Raw genomic sequence first — 20,974 nt, 5'->3', positions numbered from 1 at the left:
AGGAGAGGCGGAGAGCAAAAGAGAAGATCCATTTGTCCGAGCATTCTTTGTTAATCCGCTGCCAAAATAACTTCTCGATGTCTCACTTGTTTTTCTTTCCCTCCTTTTTCATTAAATGTCATTGCGGCTGCCCGTCCTGTCCTCTAGCTAAATATGGGGAAAGCAAGATTGTGCATGGGGCATTGGAGTGGTACAGACAGCCTATAGGGAACGGTGTGGGGTGGGGTTTCCTTTTCAAGGACGAAAGTGATTGGTTAAAGTTAACCCTCTCGAGTACGTCTCACCCTATCCCAGTCAGCTGCAGTTTAACTGAGAGGGGATATACAGGTACTTATTGGGGAAGTTCTGTTCTGTTCTGTTGTGAATCCCAGATCTTTCTTTTTCTCTGGCTCTCTTTGGTCAGCTCATCAGCCAAGCCAGCCACTATGGTAAGATTTTCTCTATGCTACCTACCTATTGGATGTTGAGATGTAAAAGGAAAGGACACTGAGCGACAATCAGTTAGTTAGGATGACCTGGTACTTCATGGGATTAGAAGCTTTTTTGAAGACAGTAGTCCTGGAAACAGAGTTGACCGTCTGTAAAGATTATGGATTATATTGGACTTTTTATGGACTAGTATCTTCCATGACCATGAAATCATCAAGGTGTCCAGAAAAACACCCAGCACAGCACCACTGGATGTATGGGAATGTTTATGTGGGAGCTCAGAGTGTTGGCGTGGAAAATGAACAGGTGTCTGTGGCAAACAGGTCATGCAGTTCTTTTGTGGACACCAGTTGTTGATCATTTTACACGTCTAGTCAGTTATCTGCAGTCAAAATGTGTACATTTGTATGCAAAATAATATTCAAAATGAAATACATTCAGACTCCATATTCGTTTTCTAAAGTATGTCACATACATTAGTCGTTATTGGAGGAGATTTTTTTGAGGCAAGTTTGCTTTATCTTAGATGCTGTGATGAGAGTTGACATGAAGGTCATCACTGTCCAGAGAGCACTGGCAGGAACATCAATGTCACATTCATGAGAGCTAACATAGCTGACATCTTAACACTTAAAGCTTAGCTTATAAGCCATGTGCATTGGTCTATGGTGCACTATTTCTGCTGCAGAAGACAGGTGAAAAGGCCAGCAAGGCCAGTAAATACCCTAGCCATTTGATGCAGAAGGGCTAAATCCCAGAGAGAGAGCTAGTGATTTCTGAACCTTGTGATCTGGTGTTGTGCAGGGAGAGAGCAGTCACCCCTTTCGGCCTCAAACGGAAATAATAATTTGGCGTTGTTGCTTATTAATTAATAGGAGCATAAACTCAACCATGGTGACATCACTACATTACACACAGGCATCCCTTGTGCACCACCCCACCTAATGCCCGCCCCCAACAACCCACCCATCCACTTACCCATCCACCTACACACACACACATACCCATCCACCTACCCAACACACACACACACACACACACATACCCATCCACCTACCCAACACACACACACACTCACACACACACACACACACACACACACACACACACACACACATACACACACACACACACATACCCATCCACCTACCCAACACACACACACACACACACACACACACAAACAGAACTTCTCCCATTTCATGGTGCTCCACATACTAGTGCTTCACCTTTTGCTGTGATCCCAGATACAGTGATACTGGGCCCACAAATGCCTCAAGACAAGCCACACTATCCATCCCATTTGAGACACTGACTGTAGCAAAGGGAAAGAGGTGTAGCACTGCTGGCCTCAAACCAGGACTTCAGAGTAATGAACAAATATGTTGGTTTGGGTTTCAGAGCACCAGTAAAGACCCTCTTCCACAGTAAGGGATTTCTTGCAGAGGACGTTACTGTAATGACAGTTCGCTCAGTGGCAAAGAGTGGGATTTTGTTTTATTCTTTGCAGTTTCTCCTTACTAATATTCTTAGAATGCTTTTTATTGTTGATTGCAATTCAGTGGAACGTTTCCTTCCTGGTTGAAATTAAGTGGATAAATAAGGTTCCCTCCTGGTTTTGAGGGAGAATGATTAGGGTTGTTTTACTGTGTAATGATACAATACACAAAGACATGTTACTAACTGTCTTATTGTAGAGAGTAATCTGACTCTCAATTATTTGAAACGATAGTCACTTATATCACTTACTATCTAGCTCACTATATCACTTCATGATAGGTTGTTTAGGAAGAAGATGGACAATTGCACTGGTTACATCAACATATACATGTTTAACAGACTTAGCTGTGTGTACAGCAGTGATAGTTTGCATTCAAATGAAAAGTTCAAGGTAATGATTTAGGGTGGAGCATACCAGTAAGCAGATGGAATTTGTTGCATTTAAAAATCGTACAGATGATTGTTTTCTGTGTAGATGCAAATATCTTCCTTTTAAACAGCTTCTGTTTCTTTATACGGATATCTATGGCGAGGCGTATATTGAAATTGACAGTGAAAGATGATAAATAGAAAGCTTTGAGGTGATTTTTTTGTATGGAAAATATCCACAGCTCTTTTTCCGTCTCCAGTGAAATCATTTGATCTTGATTAGAATCAAGAATCATGTTTCTAACTACTACTGACTATAGATAGCTAACTCAAGTGGCATTTTAGAGAAGGGGGGTGAGGACCAGTCAATTGTAAGTTTGAATGTTTTCGTTCAAATGGGAGGCAGCTAATATTGTTGAAGTCATCATTTTCTGGCACAAAGGTAGGCCTTATTCAAAACAGCACAAAGGTCTTCTTTCAACAATCTTTGATCACAGTCATCTGAAATAAAAATAAGTTATGCAAATTAAAATGAATCACTTGGTAGAAAAAAAAGAAGTAACAGAGATTAGTCCTTTTTAAATTGGATGGAACGTTCTTTGATTATTTGGACAATACAATTTTCTTTGTGTGTATTTGAGATAACCTCTCACAAAAATGCTTCTTTCTTTTTCAGCCGACTGATGCCCAAACTGATGCTCGCTCCTTCTTGAGCGAGGAAATGATTGCGGGTAATTTTGTATGTGTGTGTGTGTGTGGGGGGGGGGGGGGGTTTAAGCAAGTAAGTGGTGACTCCTTACCTTCAGTGGTCATGAAGTCCATTTGTGTCCCGGTATTTTGATAGAGGTCTCTCTCTCTCTCTCTCTCTCTCTCTCTCTCTCTCTCTCTCTCTCAGTGCACAAGGTTTGCCTACATAAAACATTGTCAAATAAATGATTGATAATTGATGTTATGTATAGCCTGTGGCCAGAGGGAGGCATAAATGGCTAGTCCACTGGCTTACAGATATGGGGGCCTACTTGGATTTGCCTCTGTATGCCTGAAGACATTACTGAATATAGTAGCCTACTCCGCCTCTTGCTGTTCCAATGCCATATTAACAGGACTTTTTTAGAAATAACCATCAACAACATCACAGTGCTTCAATATTGCTATTTAAGTGCGATTGAAAGTTTAATTTCAAATACAAAAAATACTTTCACTGTACAACATTGCCAACTATATCAGCTTTTTCAGCCTTTTATCAGTGTATGGTTTTTGTGTGCCTTTTCAGAAGTTAAAGGAAAAATCCCGCGATTTTTCACATAGATCTCCATTTCGCTGAGGTCACCGAGTACTGTCGGTATGGAAAAAAACCCCGAAAACAAACGGTTTTACCAAGCTCGAGTTGCTGCAGCCAACAGCTAAAGTAGCCAGGCAGCTACAGCGCTACACTCTGGGGGCATAAACATGGGGGCTCAAGAACATGCCTGGCTGCTTTAGCTGCTGTGAAAAATCACCAGATATCTCCTTTGATTGAACGTTTTTGAATAAAATACAGTTGCTTTAAATTCATATCTTTGTTTTTGTCAGAGTTCAAGGCTGCCTTCGACTTGTTTGACACAGATGGAGGCGGTGATATCAGCACCAAGGAGTTGGGTCAAGTCATGAGAATGTTGGGTCAGAACCCAACCAGAGAAGAACTGGATGCCATTATTATAGAGGTTGATGAGGATGGTAAACTTGTTAATGTAATATCTCCCTGCTCATTTTGTTTATTCCATCAAATATTAAACAAATGTGTAATCTTTGTATAGAACACTATACGATATGGTTATGAGTTATTCATTAATATAAAGTGCAATGTAAACACATACCTATTTAATATAAACATTAACATAAAAACACCTAGACAAAATGGACTTAAACTGCTAATTCTGAAAAGGCATCAATTCAAAATATAACTGTTTATTTCCTTCAACATTCCAGTTATCCTAGAGAGCATTAGTGTTTATATTCCAAATTTCAAATGCCTGTTATTATAGGTATCAGTGTGATCACATCGGTAAAGATATTATTAATCTTCTATTAACCTTCTGTAGGCAGTGGAACCATCGACTTTGAGGAGTTCTTAGTCATGATGGTGCAGCAGCTGAAAGAGGACCAGGCTGGAAAGTCAGATGAGGAGCTGTCAGAATGTTTCCGTGTGTTTGACAAGTGCGTATCTCTAAGCCTTAAGCATGAACTGAATCTCTGATGTATTTTCCCCCCTCCCCAATAATTTGGCAAGTACCTGTGAACCAACTAGATGTACCGCAGAGCGGTACAAAATATGACCGCCGCCCAGTCCAGCACATTTTTTCCACAAAAATAAATCACGCTGAAAGGCCTATATGATTCTAACTGTCTCACTAAATTGCATTATCCACACTCAATTCTCACTGGTATCTGCTAGACAACAAGTACCAAAACATCATTTTATACAACCCCACCTCCATCTTGCCTGTTCATAATTCTGAGAAATTCTTGAATTGTGTGCATGTGTGCATGTACATGTTTATGTTATGTGTGTGGTTGTGTGTGTATGTGTGTGTGTGTGTGTGTGTGTGTGTGCGTGCTTGTGTGTGTGCCTGCGTATGTGCCTGTGCATGCAAGCGTACATATGTCTACTGTGTGAGTATGTGTCATACGTATGATTACTGTGAATGTATGTGTGTGTGTGTGTATCTGTTTGTGCACATGTGTGCACATGAAATGGGTTAACATGACCCCTGGAGGCAAACATACGGAAAAAAATGGTCATCCTAGGCCCTACAGTTCTCAAGATATTCACAGAGAACTGTGTATGCCCTACCCTCCTTTCGGGGGGTCCAGTCCAGCGGGGGGGCTACAGATCAACAAGTCAAGATCAAGTTTTAGGAGGACCATTTTTTTTGTTGTATGTTGATCTCAAGGGGCCATGTCAACCCATTCCATAACCACTCATTTCATGTATAGCGCCACCTAGTTAAACACAAAAAAGTAAAAATGAGGTGTTGTAATCGCAGGTATCTGTGACCTAACATAGTCAAAACTGCACGAAATTGGAAGTGTAGGATCATTATGACACCCTCTGAATGCACGCCAAGTTTCGTGGAATTCCGTTCATGGGGGGCCACACAATAAATTAATTTATGTTACTATACACCAACTGGCCTGTAGGTGGCCGGAGACAGTTTTCTGTGAATATCTCGAGAACTGTAGGGCCTAGGAGGTCCACCTTTTTTTTGTATGTTTGTCTTAAGGGGGCATGTCAACCCATCCCATTACCACTTATTTCATGTATAGCGCCACCTAGTTAAAAATTAAAAATCAAACAATTAGGTGTTTTCATCACAATATCTCTGGCTGACATGGTCAGAACTGCACGAAATTGAAAGTGTAGGATCATTATGACACCCTCTGAATGCATGCCAAGTTTTGTGAACTTTCGTTCATGGGGGGCCTTACAATAAAATAATTTATGTGTACATTTAGTGACCTTACACCAACAAGGATTCCCGTGACACTGAAAGACCGGGGTACATGAAACTTGGTGGGCATGTAACCCCACATGGATAGCATGGAACCATCGTTTTTCGTTTTGATCTGTAGCCCTCCCGCTGTACTGGACCCCCCGAAAGGAGGGTAGGGCAGACACAATTTTCTGTGAATATCTTGAGAACCGTAGGGCCTAGGATGACCAATTTTTTGCGTATGTTTGCCTCCAGGGGTCATGTAAACCCATTCCATATGCACACATGTGCATAAACAGATATACACGCACACACATACATTCACAGTAATCCTACATATGACACATACTCACACAGTAGACATATATACGCATGCATGCACATGCACACACACAGGCACATAAACAGGCAAACACACAAGCACATGCACATGCACGCACACCCACACACATAAACATAAACGTGTACACGCACACATGCACACAATTCAAGAATTTCTCAGAATTATGAACAGGCAAGATGGGGGTGGGGTTGTATAAAATGAATTTTACATGTGAAATCTATGAACTAATCATGTTTTGGTACCTGTTGTCTAGCAGATACCAGTTAGAATTGAGTGTGGCGAATGCAATTTAGTGAGACAGTTAGAATCATATAGGCCTTTCAGCGTGATTTATTTTTGTGGAAAAAATGTGCTGGACTGGGCGGCGGTCATATTTTGTACCACTTTGCGGTACATCTAGTTATTAATAATTTGGTTAAATCTGTTTTTTGTTTGTTAGTTTTTGCAGTTGATCACCTGAATGCCGTCATTTGTGATGCACACGTTTATTCTTGCACATAAGTGCAGAGTAGGTACATGACAGAATAGCACCCCACAGGCCGACTTTACATGACCTGGGCCAGTGTCTGAGTTGCTGTACATGGTCACATTGTAAGAATAGGCTATAGCCATCCTGGTTGCAGTACATTTAAACATCTGCAGGGGGCACTGCCAAAAATCCTCCTGTGCATAGTAGATAGTTACAGACATCCCCACCTGCAAATAGTCATTTTAGGGAGGAATCCAGAAGAGCACTTCATGAACAGGCACATGGACCACACACACGCACTGTCTCTCTCTCTCCCTTTCCTTCGTGTGCGCGCTACACTCAGATGCACATGCAATTTGGAGCAAAGAGTTACTTAGCCTACTCTTTGATTTGGAGCAAAGTGTCGGTCTCGCGTGCGCGCTCCAGATTTCGTGAGATTTTATCTAATTTGCGGGCATAAGGGAGCCACTATCAATATGTGACTCCCGGAACTTCAGGAGACTTGGGATGTCTGCTTAGTTATTGAAAATTCCATTTAGATTTCATACATTTCATTCCTAAAAATAGCAGGAGGAGTCAAAACATGAGCGATACACATCAGCAGCACACTGTAGGCCTACATACATATCAGTATCAGTGCAGTAGATCTTCAGGAGATTTACTTCTTATTAACACTTAAATGCTCAGATTATTTTAGGCATACTTGAAAACCCCTGCTTATCTGGCTTTGGTGAAATTACCCTGGGTAGGAAAAACTAAACTTCTGCCAGTTCGTTGTCGTTTATGGTGTATATTTATCTGAAAATCCTGTATGACTGTGCTCATCTAAGCACCTAGCTGTTTTCCAAATCCAGCTGTCACAGCGGTTAATAGGAAGCTGTAGCATTATGGATATTAAGACATGAATGATTGAATGATTGTTTTGATTCCAATGACGGTGGCAACAGGAATGGGGATGGGTGGATTGACCGTGAGGAGTTTGGTGACATCATGCGCGCCACTGGAGAGCCATTGATGGAGGAAGAAGTGGACGAATTGATGGCTGACGCAGACACAAACAAAGATGGCAAGATCGATTTCGATGGTGAGGAGATTTGATCTGTAAATACACACACACACGCACACATTCTGCTCCCCTCATTATGTCTATATGGTAATCACCTTCATTATGTGTGTGTGGACTATCGGCACATCCCTCTCCCATGGTTTCACTGTAATCCAGACTCTCTCATTCTCTTCCACAGAGTTTCTGAAAATGATGGAGAACGTCCAGTAAGAGAAAAAACACATTCCTTCATGCCCCATTCTTGACAAGAGGCTGTGGTGAAAAAACAGAGAACTAACACCTTGGATACTAATGAAAGAAGAATGAAGATTGTAGATTGGAAGTCCATTTCACAGGAAAATCTGCAGCCGATGGTGATAAATAGACCATATATTCTACTGTCAACACTTTTCTGGAGATGGCTGCTGGTGGACATCTATAAATAGCTATGTGAAATCCTTGAAGTGGACAGCTAACACCCCCCCTCCCCCAATCTACTCCCATTCCTCCTCCTCCCAATGCACCCTTGAGAGACTTTCCCTCCCACCCCTTGCCCCTCTCTCTCAGCTGTCTTCTTCCACACCTGCTACTTCTGGAAAGATACCCGCCTACCCCATCCCACCCCTTATTTGAGTCTCCTCTTGGGCCCTCATCGTGTGCCCCACCCTCTGTGAAATGTTTCAAAATAAACCAGCTTCCATCTTTGCCTCAGAATCCCACCTCCATGTTATACATTGATGTTAAAGAGACTTTAAATGGTGTAAAACACTCAGAAACTAAACCATTTAATTCAGGAAGTTTGTGTGTTCAGGGAATTTATTTCTTCTTGAATTAGACAACAGCCCTGGCAGAGACAAACAGAATCGGCTGAGCTTCTCTCTACTTGACAGAAATTACTGGAATGTTTACAGCATGTTGTTTTTAATGTATTTCTCACTGTCCTTTCCAGTAAAATTTCCATGCCATTATTACAAGTTGACACATTTGTCTTTTTGTCATCTCATTCTCCATATTCCACACCTAAATATAATATTGCATGTAAAAGAGATACGTCATTGCATTTTCTCCTAAAAACTAAACCACCCTCCCCTCCCTTCCCCTTCCCTGCCCTCCCACCTTCCTTGGCACTCGTTTGGGTCACAGATCATATATCCAGATCATGAAAAATCTTCTCTCCCCTCAATTGCATTTAACATCCATGTGGCAGTCCATAGGCAGAGAGACATATTCCAAATGCTCCTATATCCACAATACTTACCTTTATGTGTTACTTGTCTTTTACTATAACAGCTAAACAGTCACAAGTGGCACATTTGTTTAAAAGGGAAAAAAACACCATTATACCTTTTCTAACCAAGCAACAGAATGCAAGGTAACGATGTCTTTCATAACCAAACAAAATGTCATCCCAATAAAAAAAAAAAACAGGGCAAAAAAGATCTAATCTCATTCACTCAGTGGGATCTTCGCATGCTGCTCAGCCTACATCATCCACTGATGTGTCTTTGTCTCCCAGAAAAGGTACAGTCACCATTCACCAATTGCGTTTGTTGTAAATGCCCATACCATCTCCCAGGACTGGAATGCAAGGTCAAGCCTCGAAAAGCCAGATAATTGATTCTGAACCATCCCCTGAGTGGTGCTTCTAAAAATGTTCGAATACCATCACAATGCTTGCGCGCATCACTCCACAAATTCTCCCTTTAAAAACATAGCCCCTCGACCTCAAAGTATATAGGGCTTAATGCCCTCCCCCATGCCAATAGCCCCAGTCAAGAGTTCCCGAACTCCTAACGCATGTCTCTTTGCCCGCCTTCCTGGCTGGGTTCAGGAAACAACCTCCATACATGGAGAGCCAGATTTGAGGCCGCAGTGTGTGCAAATTACCTGGTTTGTTGGTTGTATGTGTGTTTTCAGGGGAGGGGGCCACTCTATCCCCTTTTAGCTTTCAATCATTTGCTATTCGGGGCGCGGTGAAATTTCTGCACTACTGCAGTTTTTCCTGGGCATCTAAGGTTTCACTCTACCCCTGAGAAGTCCCAAGATAACTATCCACCCAAGAGCCTAACTTGCTCCGCACAGGCAGTCTCCTGAACGTTATAAACGTCATTTCAAACACCATATCCTTCATTTGCATCTGGAAACTAACAGCAGTAATTTGGCAACCTTTAATACAACCTCAAAATGAGAGTGATTACAACCTCGCTGTCTATATTGTCTACATTCAAAATAAATATTAGTTGACTGTCTAACAATGAGACACATACATGTTGGTAAAGTGGGCTTGTAGGCTGCTAAATTGATCAGAATCCAGCATGCATTTATCAATAACTGGATTCCTTTTTATTTGTCCAATTTATTTATCCAATTTTATTTTCAATCTGTAAACCTCTGATTCCGTTCTAAATATGCTCTCTGTTTATATTGAATGTCTGAACCAAATCTCAAAACGTTATAGAGCAATTGCAACTACTGTTGTACAAAATAAAAATTTCGATTGGCTTGTAGGCAACCAAGAACCCTAAAAGTTCAAGATTCTAAATCTGGAGGCCTGGGTACGCCAGGGGGCGTGTCTTAAATGCTCGGTTTTAAGTGAGTCTGAACTGTCACTTGACGTCTAGTCTATCTGTTGAGGTGCACACGGATTGACCACTCCTTTTGGGCTTATTTCGTGGATATTAAGGGGGAAAACTAATCCACTTGCCTACCATGGTAAGTAGGCATATAACACAGTCAGCGTCGACTTTGTTTGTAAAAGCATGAGAAACAGCCTTGAATGCAGTTGGCTATGTGGAATAATACCAGAGGAAATTAACAGATGTTGGCTTCTTAGAATTAAATAGGCCTATGGAAAACCTTAAGAACACAACAGGAAACTGTACAGAGATAATATGGAATACCCATGGAAACAATGATTGCTTTAGTAATTTCAGCTTTTCATTGTTTATAAAAAAAACTCTTGGTTAAAAAAAGTGATAGATAGATAGATAGATAGATAAATACTTTATAGATAGATAGATAGATAGATAGATAGATAGATACTTTATTGATCCCCAAGAGGGAATTCAAGGAATATACCGACCAGATGGATTTCATACGCTTTTGTATTGCCTAATTAGCCTATATTCTTGCTGTTACCTTTTAATTGGTTGTCGAGGTCTAATTAAAGTAGTTCTGAATAAAACAAGCATGAATATAGTGGATAGTGGATCAATAAAGTATCTATCTATCTATCTATCATTTGAGGTTGGTCAATTAACGCCAGCGGTTGAAGGAGAGAAAGCACGGATCTAAAAGGAAGTCTGTTAGAGTCGTTTGTGTGGCCCATGCTGATTACTTGCTTGGGCTACACATTCCAAGGATTGTGTTTCGGAATTACCATGTACAGTCACTGGCTGCGGGGATTATTCGCCTAGCCTTAAAATAGCCAATAACTTGCAGTAGGTGTCGGATGAACCAGCAGCCTCACCAATGGTTTCTATGACAATTTATGAAAGGCCAGTGCCAATAAATTATGCAAAGCTGAAAAAGCACGGTGGGCAATTCCACGGAAAATTGACTTTTTGTCACATCCATAACGCCATTGAAATACCTTGGCATTTGTATGATATGAATGACAACTTTCATTTTTCTTGATGTTTTTCTCATTTACATTCTTCAGCCAAAAATAGCAAATGCTCAAATTTCATGTAATCATGCACATCATACCATACCATCACATTTTATTGGCGTTATGGATGTTACAAAAAATGCAATTTTGCATGGAATTGCCCCGGTGTTCTAATTGTTAGTATAGTGTGTTGCGTAATGACTTATTTTATGGTTTGTCGGTTGGTTAGCTAAGGCTAAATCAAACAACAATAATGACAAACACTTAAATGTTATTTTGTAGACTGACGCGCAACAGGAGGCCCGCTCATACCTGAGCGAGGAGATGCTTGCTGGTGAGTGTATAAAAGAAAACATGAATTTTAAAAAGATTGTACGTATAAACATATCTGTGATGATAATAGGCTACATTATGTTGTTAACACTTCGTTGTTGACCCTGGTAGAGTTCAAGGCTGCCTTCGACATGTTCGACACTGATGGTGGCGGTGATATCAGCACCAAGGAGTTGGGTCAAGTCATGAGAATGTTGGGTCAGAACCCAACCAGAGAGGAGTTGGAAGAAATCATCGAGGAGGTCGATGAGGACGGTGAGAAGACACATATTTCGTTGATAAAACATTAAAGGCTTGGCTTACACTCACTCACGTTTATCTGTAGTGCGATGTTAGGCCTACAATGTGGGCCTTGTTTGTAAATGGATGACTGTATGACCTTCAGGCAGCGGTTCCATTGACTTCGAGGAGTTCTTGGTCATGATGGTGAGGCTCCTAAAGGAGGACCAGGCCGGAAAGAGCGAGGAAGAGTTGGCAGAGTGCTTCCGTGTGTTTGACAAGTAGGTCACTCTCTGCATAGACTATGTGTGGTATGTTGCTTACTTTTTGGAAGCAGGCTCTTTCATAACACCTGTTGTCTCTTTAGCAACGGTGATGGATACATCGACAGAGATGAGTTTGCTGAGATCATCCGCAGCACTGGTGAGTCCGTTACAGAAGAGGAGATTGATGAGCTGCTGAAGGATGGAGACAAGAACGCTGATGGCATGCTGGACTTTGATGGTAATTCACCCTTTTTACATGCTTTGAATGCTTTTAATTACTTTCAATTGAAGGTATTATGTCTGTATACTATGAAGTGGTTAGTAATTGTGGCTTGTGGATTTTGCTCTTTTTCAGAATTCCTCAAGATGATGGAGAACGTGCAGTAAAACACTCACGGACATTCCTCTTCCCCGTTACCCTCCTGCCAACCAACCAGTCCTCTCACACCCACTTATGCCCCTTACTGCCCTTATGTACTGGTCCATTACCTCCTCCCCCTTCATCTTGACTCAGCTAGTCCTCAACAGATAGATTGACACCCGGATGGGGCTATCCAACACTCTGGGGGCCATTTCTTTTTTTGTGACAGAAATGTTCATACGGTTGCGTCAGTGACCCGCATGTTTAAAGACCCAAGGAGCCAGGTTGTGACAGCCCCACGGGAGAACGCTTAGTACATCGAGAGCGCACACCATCAAAAATTTCCCCAACATTGCTGGGCGTTTAGTCTAGACATAGACTAAATCGGCAGCTCGCTATCGCTGCTTAGACCAATGCCAAAGCCTCAATAATTTCATCGTGACTAATAAATGCTTGACAGTACAAAATAAATAAATAAAACATGCTCATGTTTAGTTGGTCTAATGTTTGATGGTCTGTCTGTATGGTTTTGTTTTGAGGAATATCAATAAACATTATATATTTTTTTTCCTTTTCTCTCCAAAGGTTTCATTGATCTCTAGTGACATTCCCTACTAGCTTTTGTGACATTCCCAATCCAGCTTTCGTTTCTGGATACATGCGTGGTAATCCGGTTCTTGCCTGTAGGCCTAAGACTTCTACACTTGTGTTGTGTCATCATAAACCAGGTCTTAGTCTTTTTTTAGGTTTCTTTTCAGTTCAAAGTGTTGTGAATAATCTCTTCTTTTCTTCACATTTGAAAAATGTTGTCCTACAGGTATTCCTACAGGCACAATAACCATTTGCACTACACAATATAGGCTAGACATAAAACTTAACTTTGGAGCAAGTTGAAAAATGCTCCCATACTCACAATGTAATTGTATGGCAAGGATTGAAAGCCATCCATATCCCTGTGAAATCTTACATTTTCCTCAGCATATCTATGCCATCCCTAAATATACTGAAGCTTGGGGGTTTATGTATCAAACATGAATGCATAAAAATGTCAGGAAGGTGTTGTACTCCAATCACTCAGCATTTTTAAAATGTAGACAGTTTTATTTTGGAGACCAAGAACTACATTTACCCTAGTGGGCACATCACATTCGGACTGCAACATCTACTGCTTGACCACTGTTGTGCATAGAACACAATGACATATGATAGCATAACCATACTGCATTAGGCCTATAACTTGGAAGGGCAATGAAACAAATACGAAACATTGGCAATAAAAGGAAGAAATTTTAATTTCTTTAAAAAAAAAAGTGTTGGAAGGACGTTATGGTGAACAACAGGCTTGGTATGACAAATACCAGTCCAGCACGGAAAACTGAAAGGCTTCTATTTGGCCTAAATGCATGCGTCTCGATCAAGAGCTTCCATCACCTTGAAGCTGAGTGACTGGCTGTGTGTGGCGGTTTGTGGGACTGTCAAAATAGATTAACCCTTATCACCACCACTCGTTGGTAATTTGAGGACCACCAGTATCCCATTACGAGCCATAATTCGCTTCGTCAAAAGCTTTGCGAGCCCTCTTCAGCTCTTCGTTCATAGTGAGAAGATCCTTCACTCTGGCGAACTTTCTTGGATCCTTACGAATGAGAAACACAATGTCTTCAACTTGGACACGGCCTTGACGACCGATAGACATGGCTTTGTGGGTCATTTCAGTGATGAATTCGATCACAAGGTCCTCGAGAATGTCCACCGATTCGGTATACGGATTCTGATCATCTCCAAACCCGTACATCATGCATCGGAGTTCTTTAGAAAACAGTCTCTTTCTTTTGCCGTGGCCTGATTCAACACCGTTGCCTGCATCGTCGAAATCTTCATCAAAATTAGGGTCATCCTCCTCTTCGGCCATTCTAGAAAGCGGAGTCTGTAGTTACGTTCTGATTTGCAAAACCAAATTGAATAGTTACTTCATTAAAATGTTCTTTATCGTTACAGATAAGAGAACTCGCTGCTGAAGCGTATCCCGCAGCACAAACTAGCGGCAGTCTGCTTCTACGTCACATCCTGAAGTACTTCTGTAGTGGGCTGGAGTGTTAGTGCGTCGCCGCCACCTACAGTATTGGAGTGCGGATATGGCAAGCCAGTGTTAGAAGGTAAGCAGCCCTTTTGTTGCGTGAAAATCCACCCAAAACGTATTGCTTTGTTTTAGTCGCTGTTGCAATGTACTTTATTCCACCACTATCTTTTACAGTTGCATACCCTTGCCAACGTCACGACAGTCTTGTGTAAGTAAAAATGTCCCAGCCTGCATCAGTTCATGTGAAGGCTAGGTAGCTAACACGTTAGCAGTCTCACACAACACGTCAGAGAAGTAGTACGGTCAGAGTGGTCCCTTGTTTCGCAAATTTAGATTTCAACTCTAATTCGTTGTTCTTTTTTTAGTTAATATTATGGCATGCAGTCGCCATTGACTCAAAAATTAGGAGAATGTTTTGATAACTTTGACACTTTCGGTTAGGCTGCATGATTTCCTCTACATTTCTGAACAAGGCAACCTGCCAGTTGGTAAGTTAACCTGGTTAGCAGCAGCTAACGTTACAGTAAGGGAGGGGATTGGTGGTGGCGGTCGGTTCCTTAGAGATATGTTGGAGCTTTACACTTATATATGCTTCGTGTGATGCTCTCTTTTCGTCTTTGTTGTTATACTGGCTAAGCATTGTTCAAAGTCAACCTTGTCAACAAGTTTTTTGACGCAACCATGTCAGTACTGTCAACATTACCACTAACTTTCGAACTTTACTTTATCAGTCGTTAAAGTGTTGCCTAGCTATCTATATAATTCACAAATCACATAAAGACGAGCATGGTTAGTTTCTACAGCCATATTTAATTTATATAGAATGGTTGGCTCTGTTAGGCAGTTGTGCACAAACATGTCTCACATATCTCAACTCACACAGAACTAGTAGCGCATGGTTGTACAACGCTGAACATGATGAGACTACCTTATCAACACAGTTATCGCCCAATACAAAACACTGCCTGTCTTTGTTGACGTGGCTGTCCTTTCCCCAGGTGTGATCACTGTGAAGGACTCAAGGACTGGGAGCCATGATAGACATTGAGTGAAGCCCTCCTCCAAGAGAGGGCTGACAGGAGGGCCGTTATGGCGTTCCCCGTACAATTCCTATGCCGTGCGCTTCGCACCGTAGGATTGGTGCTTTTTTATTATGTCTTCTCTATTGGAATCACGTTCTATAACAAATGGCTCATGAAGGTAAGGCTTTGCATATTTATGCGTCTTGCTAAGGTACAATCTATCTACATCTAGAATAGAGGAACACTTGCACATGACTCAAACTATAACTTTAATTTGTCCATCACTGGTATGCAGTGCTCTCCCCTTAAACTTGCTATTCATGTTTCCCAGGGCTTCCATTTTCCTCTCTTCATGACCCTAGTCCACTTGACCATAATATTTTGTCTCTCTGCCTTGACTCGTTCTGCCATGCAATGTTGGACGGGTAAACCAAGGGTTATGCTTAACTGGTCAGACTACATCTACAAAGTGGCACCTACTGGTAAGACAGCCTTTTACTAATTCAGATGCTCCTCAGTTCCAAATGTTGTTGAACACAAAACAAAAGACACAGGAACCATAGCAACAGGGTCGCTGAATATGTCTTTTTCAGTGCCACAGTGCATGTTTTATCATTCTGTAGGGTTGCATTGAACCCAAAGTCCAGACTGGCTTGAAAGGCCTTATCTGTGATTGTTTTAGTTTTCCACAAAGTGAAGGCTAGACCATGAACCAAGATATATACCTGTATGAAATGTTTGTAGGTGTAATCAGTTCCAGCACTTTAAGTGTATACATTTGGAAAGTTTATTAAGACAGATAAAAAGCTGCTCTATCTAAACATAGTTTATTCTGCCATCGTGTTAATTTGAGTGATTAAAGATTAAATATAATAATACATCCTCTGTAATGTATGCACACTGCGCAAAACGCATGCTAAAATGGTCTCCTCAAGTGGTGCTGCTTATACATATCAATGTTTTTTTCTTGTATAAATGATAACCTTACATGATGGCAACATAAATGCTAAAATAGTATGACTCATAGGATTTGTGATTGTCATGACAGGGTGAAATTCTTTGTATGGTGTAAGCATTTGGCAAACATGTACCGGTACTGTTATTTACTCTCTGCTGTTCTTTTCTGCTGTAGCTCTGGCAACTGTGCTGGACATTGGGTTATCTAACTGGAGCTTTCTCTTCATTACCATCAGTTTGTAAGTAAGTGTGTGTGTGTGTGTTGTGTGTGTTTTGTGTGTGTGTGTGTGATCTAAGGTGGAGAGTGCATGAAGGATAGAAAGTATTTACGAGTCAAATTCCAGAGAGATTAAAAAATAGATATGTTTTTTACAAAGCATCTGAACATACCTGTATTTTGCATCTTAGTTCACTGAACAAGCTAGGTCTGATGTGTCTTGTTTTGTGTTGCAATGTTCCACAGGTACACAATGACCAAGTCTTCCGCTGTCCTCTTCATCTTGCTGTTCTCGCTTCTCTTTAAACTTGAGGAGCCGGTAAGATATGTCATCACCGTGTCTACTAAATGTGTTTAAGGAAACTCATATAGCCAACAGGTGATATTACATCTGATTAAGGAACTTGTATTTGGGCAGAGAGTTTATGGCAGAGTTGCTGTGCTAAACTTTTCGTGTTTGATTAACTTACATTTAATTAATTTATGCTGGTTAAAAACAGGGATGCTGGTCTTCCTAATGGGCCAAAAATGAAAGGATAGAAAAAGTGTTAATGTGTCTCCTACTCTAATTTCAAATGTCATAAGGTTCATTTCTGTTATGTGCTGCTGTTTGGAGTTATATATGTTGTATTTGGAGATTATCAGCTGTTGTAGTTGTATATGTTTGTATATGGATGGTTTTGTTCTGTTAAAGCCTAAAATGTGTGAAGGCAATATTGCCTGAAGGCACTCCATCAAAGTGTGTGTGTGTGTATGTGTGTGTGTGTGTGTGTGTGTTTGTGTGTTTGTGTTAGTAGAAATCAGAAATCATCTGATTTATCAAATAAATTAATGTTTTTGATGAATGTCTTTTTTTTTTATTTTGTAACTACCCTGTTTGTCAGAATCCATTCCTCATTGTGGTGGTCCTGCTCATTTCGGGGGGTCTGTTCATGTTCACGTACGAGTCGACCCAGTTTAACCTGGAAGGGTTCATCATGGTCCTCCTCGCCTCCTTCATTGGTGGCATCCGTTGGACCCTCACACAGGTCCTCATGCAGAAGGCAGAACTGGGTGAGTAACCGGGTTCCACACTTGAGAAGATGTTGTGTTCCCTGTGCCAGAACGTGGTTGGAGTGTGGTGTGATGTAGGCGGGGCGGGGTCACTTTCAATATTTTGTCCCACTAGGAACAGAGAATAGTTCATTCCAGTTTTACCAGATCTTTAACCGTTATTTCCTGTTACGCCAGTCCAAACTCTGTAACATTGTGACATTGTTGTTACAGTGATGTGCATTGGTGCCATTTCCCTCTGTCAGCATGGTTAACATTGCTCTTCTGTTGACAGGTTATTGTTGTTATTATTATTATTATTATTATTATTATTATTAACATTGCTCTTCTGTTGACAGGTCTTCAAAATCCAATTGACACCATGTTCCACCTACAGCCTCTCATGTTCCTGGGGCTCTTCCCACTCTTCCTGTACAATGAAGGTTGGCTCTGGGTCCTATTTTTACTCTGTTAAAATCTGTATGTTTGCAAATTATCTTTTTTATGTAATAGGGTTGCTTATTTGTAAAGACATGTATCGGCTTCTACACACAGTTGCGTGCGTTGCAGTGCTGGAGACGCATCCCATTCACTTTACATGGGCTCACGTCATCCGTTGCCGAACTGAATTCTGGGTCCGTTGCGTCGCGTTTCTCCCGTCGCTCGCGTTGAGAAGTTCAGCTGTTGCTGCATCGACATACGGCACCGGCCAATCAAGCCAATCGACGGACGGCATCAACCAATCAAATTATGCTTATACTTCAAGTCATTTGCATAGCTACTGTCGGGAACACCGACTGGCATGCTTTGACGGAACGCAACTGTGTGTAGAAGCCGTATGTGTCACCACAGATATTCACATACAGGTATATTTAAACTTTATTCATATTACTTACATGAAGACGCCATAATTTAAGTGATTACCTGCAGACCTGAAACCATATTGATCACACATCGTTGTCATTTATTGTTTATCATTCTCTGCCCTGTGGCTGAAAAAAATCAGCTGAGTTTTTGCCTGCTTTTAGGGTTGAGTCTGTGCACCTCGGAGAAGCTGTTCCGTGTGAATGAGCTGGCCCCTCTGTTGTACTCTCTGTCGACCCTGGCAGTGGGAGGCTCATTGGCCTTTGGGCTGGGCTTCTCCGAGTTCCTGCTGGTCTCGCGAACGTCCAGCCTCACTCTCTCCATCGCTGGGATATTCAAGGTGGGTCTGGGAGCCTTTTTACGTGTGGTCTTTATAGTATAGTAGTAGGCTATTCCCTAGGCTTCCCTAGTTATTGCACAGTTCAGGACAAGGGAGTTACCTAAGCAAGTTAACCCCAAATTAACACCACAATTGATGTTGGGGGTGTGGACCAGCTCAAAACAGCACAAAACTCCCAGAAATCTTTGTGGCTGGATACATCAGTTTGTATCACCTAAATTAAAAGCTGTCAGGCATCCAATAGATAGATCAGAGCATCAGCACCCAACTCTTACTCTCCCTCTCATCTCTCTCTCTCTCTCTTTCTTTCTTTCTTTCTCTTTTTCTCTCTCTCTTTCTCTCTCTCTCCACTATTTAGGAAGTGAGCACCTTGTTGCTGGCAGAGGTGTTCATGGGAGACAGAATGAGTCTGGTTAACTGGCTGGGCTTCTTTGTCTGTCTGTCAGGCATCTCTCTGCATGTTGGCCTTAAGACTTACTACAAAGGTAGGATGATCTTGATCTTGTATACGCCATGCGATTTTACAAGAGGAAATGCTCACTAAAAAAGAACCCTGTTCAGAGAAAATAAGAATCATGTTTGCTGCCAGAAATGTGTTAATTTATTTAAAACATATTAATGTAATTATTTTTTTTATTTGTTGGGCACAATTTTTTCTGTACAAAAATTAGTACCGGTAATTATTTTCTGTACTTATGTAAAGATGTCTATATGTCTATATTTTTAAGCTAAGGCACACTCTGTGAGGCAGCTGCCCTGTAAAGAAGGCCCTGAGATCGAGCTTCCTCTCCTACACCGGGAGGAGGAAGAGGAGGTGTACGACGAAGACGAAGAGCAGGAGATCCTGCACTGAGCGCGAGTGAACACTGCTCAGTTTGTTGTTCGGTCTGCTTGCGCTTGAGCCCCACATAAAGATCTCCACAATGGAGGAGGATATTATGCGGGATCTTTCTCATCCCAAGAATGGTCACATTGACCACAGAGACTGTAAAACAGTACTGTACCTCGGCAAAGATGGTGCATTCTGTTAACTATGGACCTACTAGTATCTTCCCATGTCAGACATGATTTCTTAAAAATGGATTAAAGATGCACATGGGGAGCGTTACCACATTACTGAGATGACCAACTGACATGACAGTTGTTTGCCAATGGATGGGAGGGGAGTTGGGGTCAGTTACTACACTCCCGTGTAGTGTCAGAACCATTTTTTTTGTGGCCTTTACGAATAGTTTACTAGAATAATCCACTGTTCTGTTTAGATGGAACACATGTTAGTTGATGAACAGCTGTGATTATTTGCTAAAGCTATGTCCAAACCATTAACTTAATTAATGAATTATACCTCGTTCACACAATTGTTCACATTTGTTGTTTGTGGATTTTATAAATGGGCTGTTTGCATTCGCTGCGTGATCCATACCACAGTCTCTACAGCACACCACCCTTGTCTTCCTGGCTCTGTGTCTCTTTGGGTATAAAGCACATCACTGACATGATTCTTGCTCCTCGCAATTAGATTCCACAAATCGGAAGAGAGAGGAGATCTTGTACCTTTCCCTGCGGAGTGACGGCTGTGATGAGATTTCCGTTAAAAGGAGGTTTACTTTCATGCGGCAAGAATAGAAGAGAGATATAGAGAGCGAGGGAGCAGTTATAGATGGAGGGGATTATTAATCTGATTGAATTTGACTGAGTTTGTGTAGGAAAATGAATCAACATGCGTACAGGGGTTGATTCATAAAGCAGCCGCAGGGACAAAGACACCCCAGAAGGGAAAGCAAGATGCCAAATTAACAACGCCAAGTTATTTTCAAAGCTGCTCTCATTTTTACTTATTGCAAATGATGATGCAAACCCATAGCCACATGGGAAATGTTAGCCTTACACAAAGCACTTAGTGCTTACTGGCCTGCTGAAAATACTGTCATGGCACAGTAGTGGTTACTGTATAATCTGATGTTTGAAGTTCTAGTTTTACAGGTTTGGCCAATGTTGTTTACTTAGTCTGAGTGAAGAGAAAATATATTTGTTGAGTGTCCCTA

The 20,974-nt window shown here is 41.4% G+C and overlaps 4 protein-coding genes across 7 annotated transcripts; 3 read left to right on the top strand and 1 right to left on the bottom strand.

Annotated features, from left to right (window-relative positions):
- Positions 1–227: 227 nt before the first annotated feature.
- On the top strand, positions 228–8,607 carry LOC143114275 (troponin C, skeletal muscle). Its single transcript, XM_076275797.1, has 6 exons — positions 228–428; positions 2,975–3,029; positions 3,871–4,014; positions 4,380–4,494; positions 7,531–7,667; positions 7,828–8,607. The coding sequence occupies exons 1-6, from the start codon at positions 426–428 to the stop codon at positions 7,857–7,859; spliced, it is 486 nt and encodes a 161-aa protein (XP_076131912.1). The 5' UTR covers positions 228–425; the 3' UTR covers positions 7,860–8,607.
- Positions 8,608–10,255: 1,648 nt separating this feature from the next.
- Positions 10,256–12,992, top strand: tnnc2.2 (troponin C2, fast skeletal type, tandem duplicate 2). The gene is made up of 6 exons (XM_076275582.1): positions 10,256–10,340; positions 11,521–11,572; positions 11,683–11,826; positions 11,957–12,071; positions 12,158–12,294; positions 12,412–12,992. The coding sequence occupies exons 1-6, from the start codon at positions 10,338–10,340 to the stop codon at positions 12,441–12,443; spliced, it is 483 nt and encodes a 160-aa protein (XP_076131697.1). The 5' UTR covers positions 10,256–10,337; the 3' UTR covers positions 12,444–12,992.
- A 692-nt stretch (positions 12,993–13,684) lies between these two features.
- Positions 13,685–14,465, bottom strand: taf13 (TATA-box binding protein associated factor 13). The gene has a single exon (XM_076277039.1). It carries the CDS (start codon positions 14,327–14,329, stop codon positions 13,955–13,957), a length of 375 nt encoding a protein of 124 aa, XP_076133154.1. The 5' UTR covers positions 14,330–14,465; the 3' UTR covers positions 13,685–13,954.
- A 52-nt stretch (positions 14,466–14,517) lies between these two features.
- On the top strand, positions 14,518–20,333 carry LOC143115140 (solute carrier family 35 member C2-like). Of its 4 annotated transcripts, XM_076277035.1 has the most exons (11): positions 14,518–14,573; positions 14,672–14,705; positions 15,496–15,697; positions 15,851–16,001; positions 16,652–16,715; positions 16,940–17,012; positions 17,578–17,746; positions 18,085–18,168; positions 18,754–18,929; positions 19,288–19,414; positions 19,658–20,333. In XM_076277035.1, the coding sequence occupies exons 3-11, from the start codon at positions 15,587–15,589 to the stop codon at positions 19,780–19,782; spliced, it is 1,080 nt and encodes a 359-aa protein (XP_076133150.1). In that variant the 5' UTR covers positions 14,518–14,573; positions 14,672–14,705; positions 15,496–15,586; the 3' UTR covers positions 19,783–20,333. The 4 variants fall into 4 exon arrangements, with proteins under 4 accessions (XP_076133150.1, XP_076133153.1, XP_076133151.1 ...); XM_076277038.1 differs by lacking the exon at positions 14,672–14,705 and having other exon boundaries at positions 14,537–14,573; XM_076277036.1 differs by lacking the exon at positions 14,518–14,573 and having other exon boundaries at positions 14,580–14,705.
- The last annotated feature ends 641 nt before the right edge of the window (positions 20,334–20,974 follow it).

Source organism: Alosa pseudoharengus, unplaced genomic scaffold (assembly GCF_046254945.1).
Source record: "Alosa pseudoharengus isolate Yale_2024_CS ecotype anadromous, Long Island Sound unplaced genomic scaffold, YU_APseudo_1.1 YU_APseudo_1.1_scf_9, whole genome shotgun sequence".
Lineage (NCBI taxonomy): Eukaryota > Metazoa > Chordata > Actinopteri > Clupeiformes > Clupeidae > Alosa > Alosa pseudoharengus.
The sequence above is the reverse complement of the archived record's forward strand: the minus strand, read 5'-3'. Positions and strand labels throughout refer to the sequence as shown.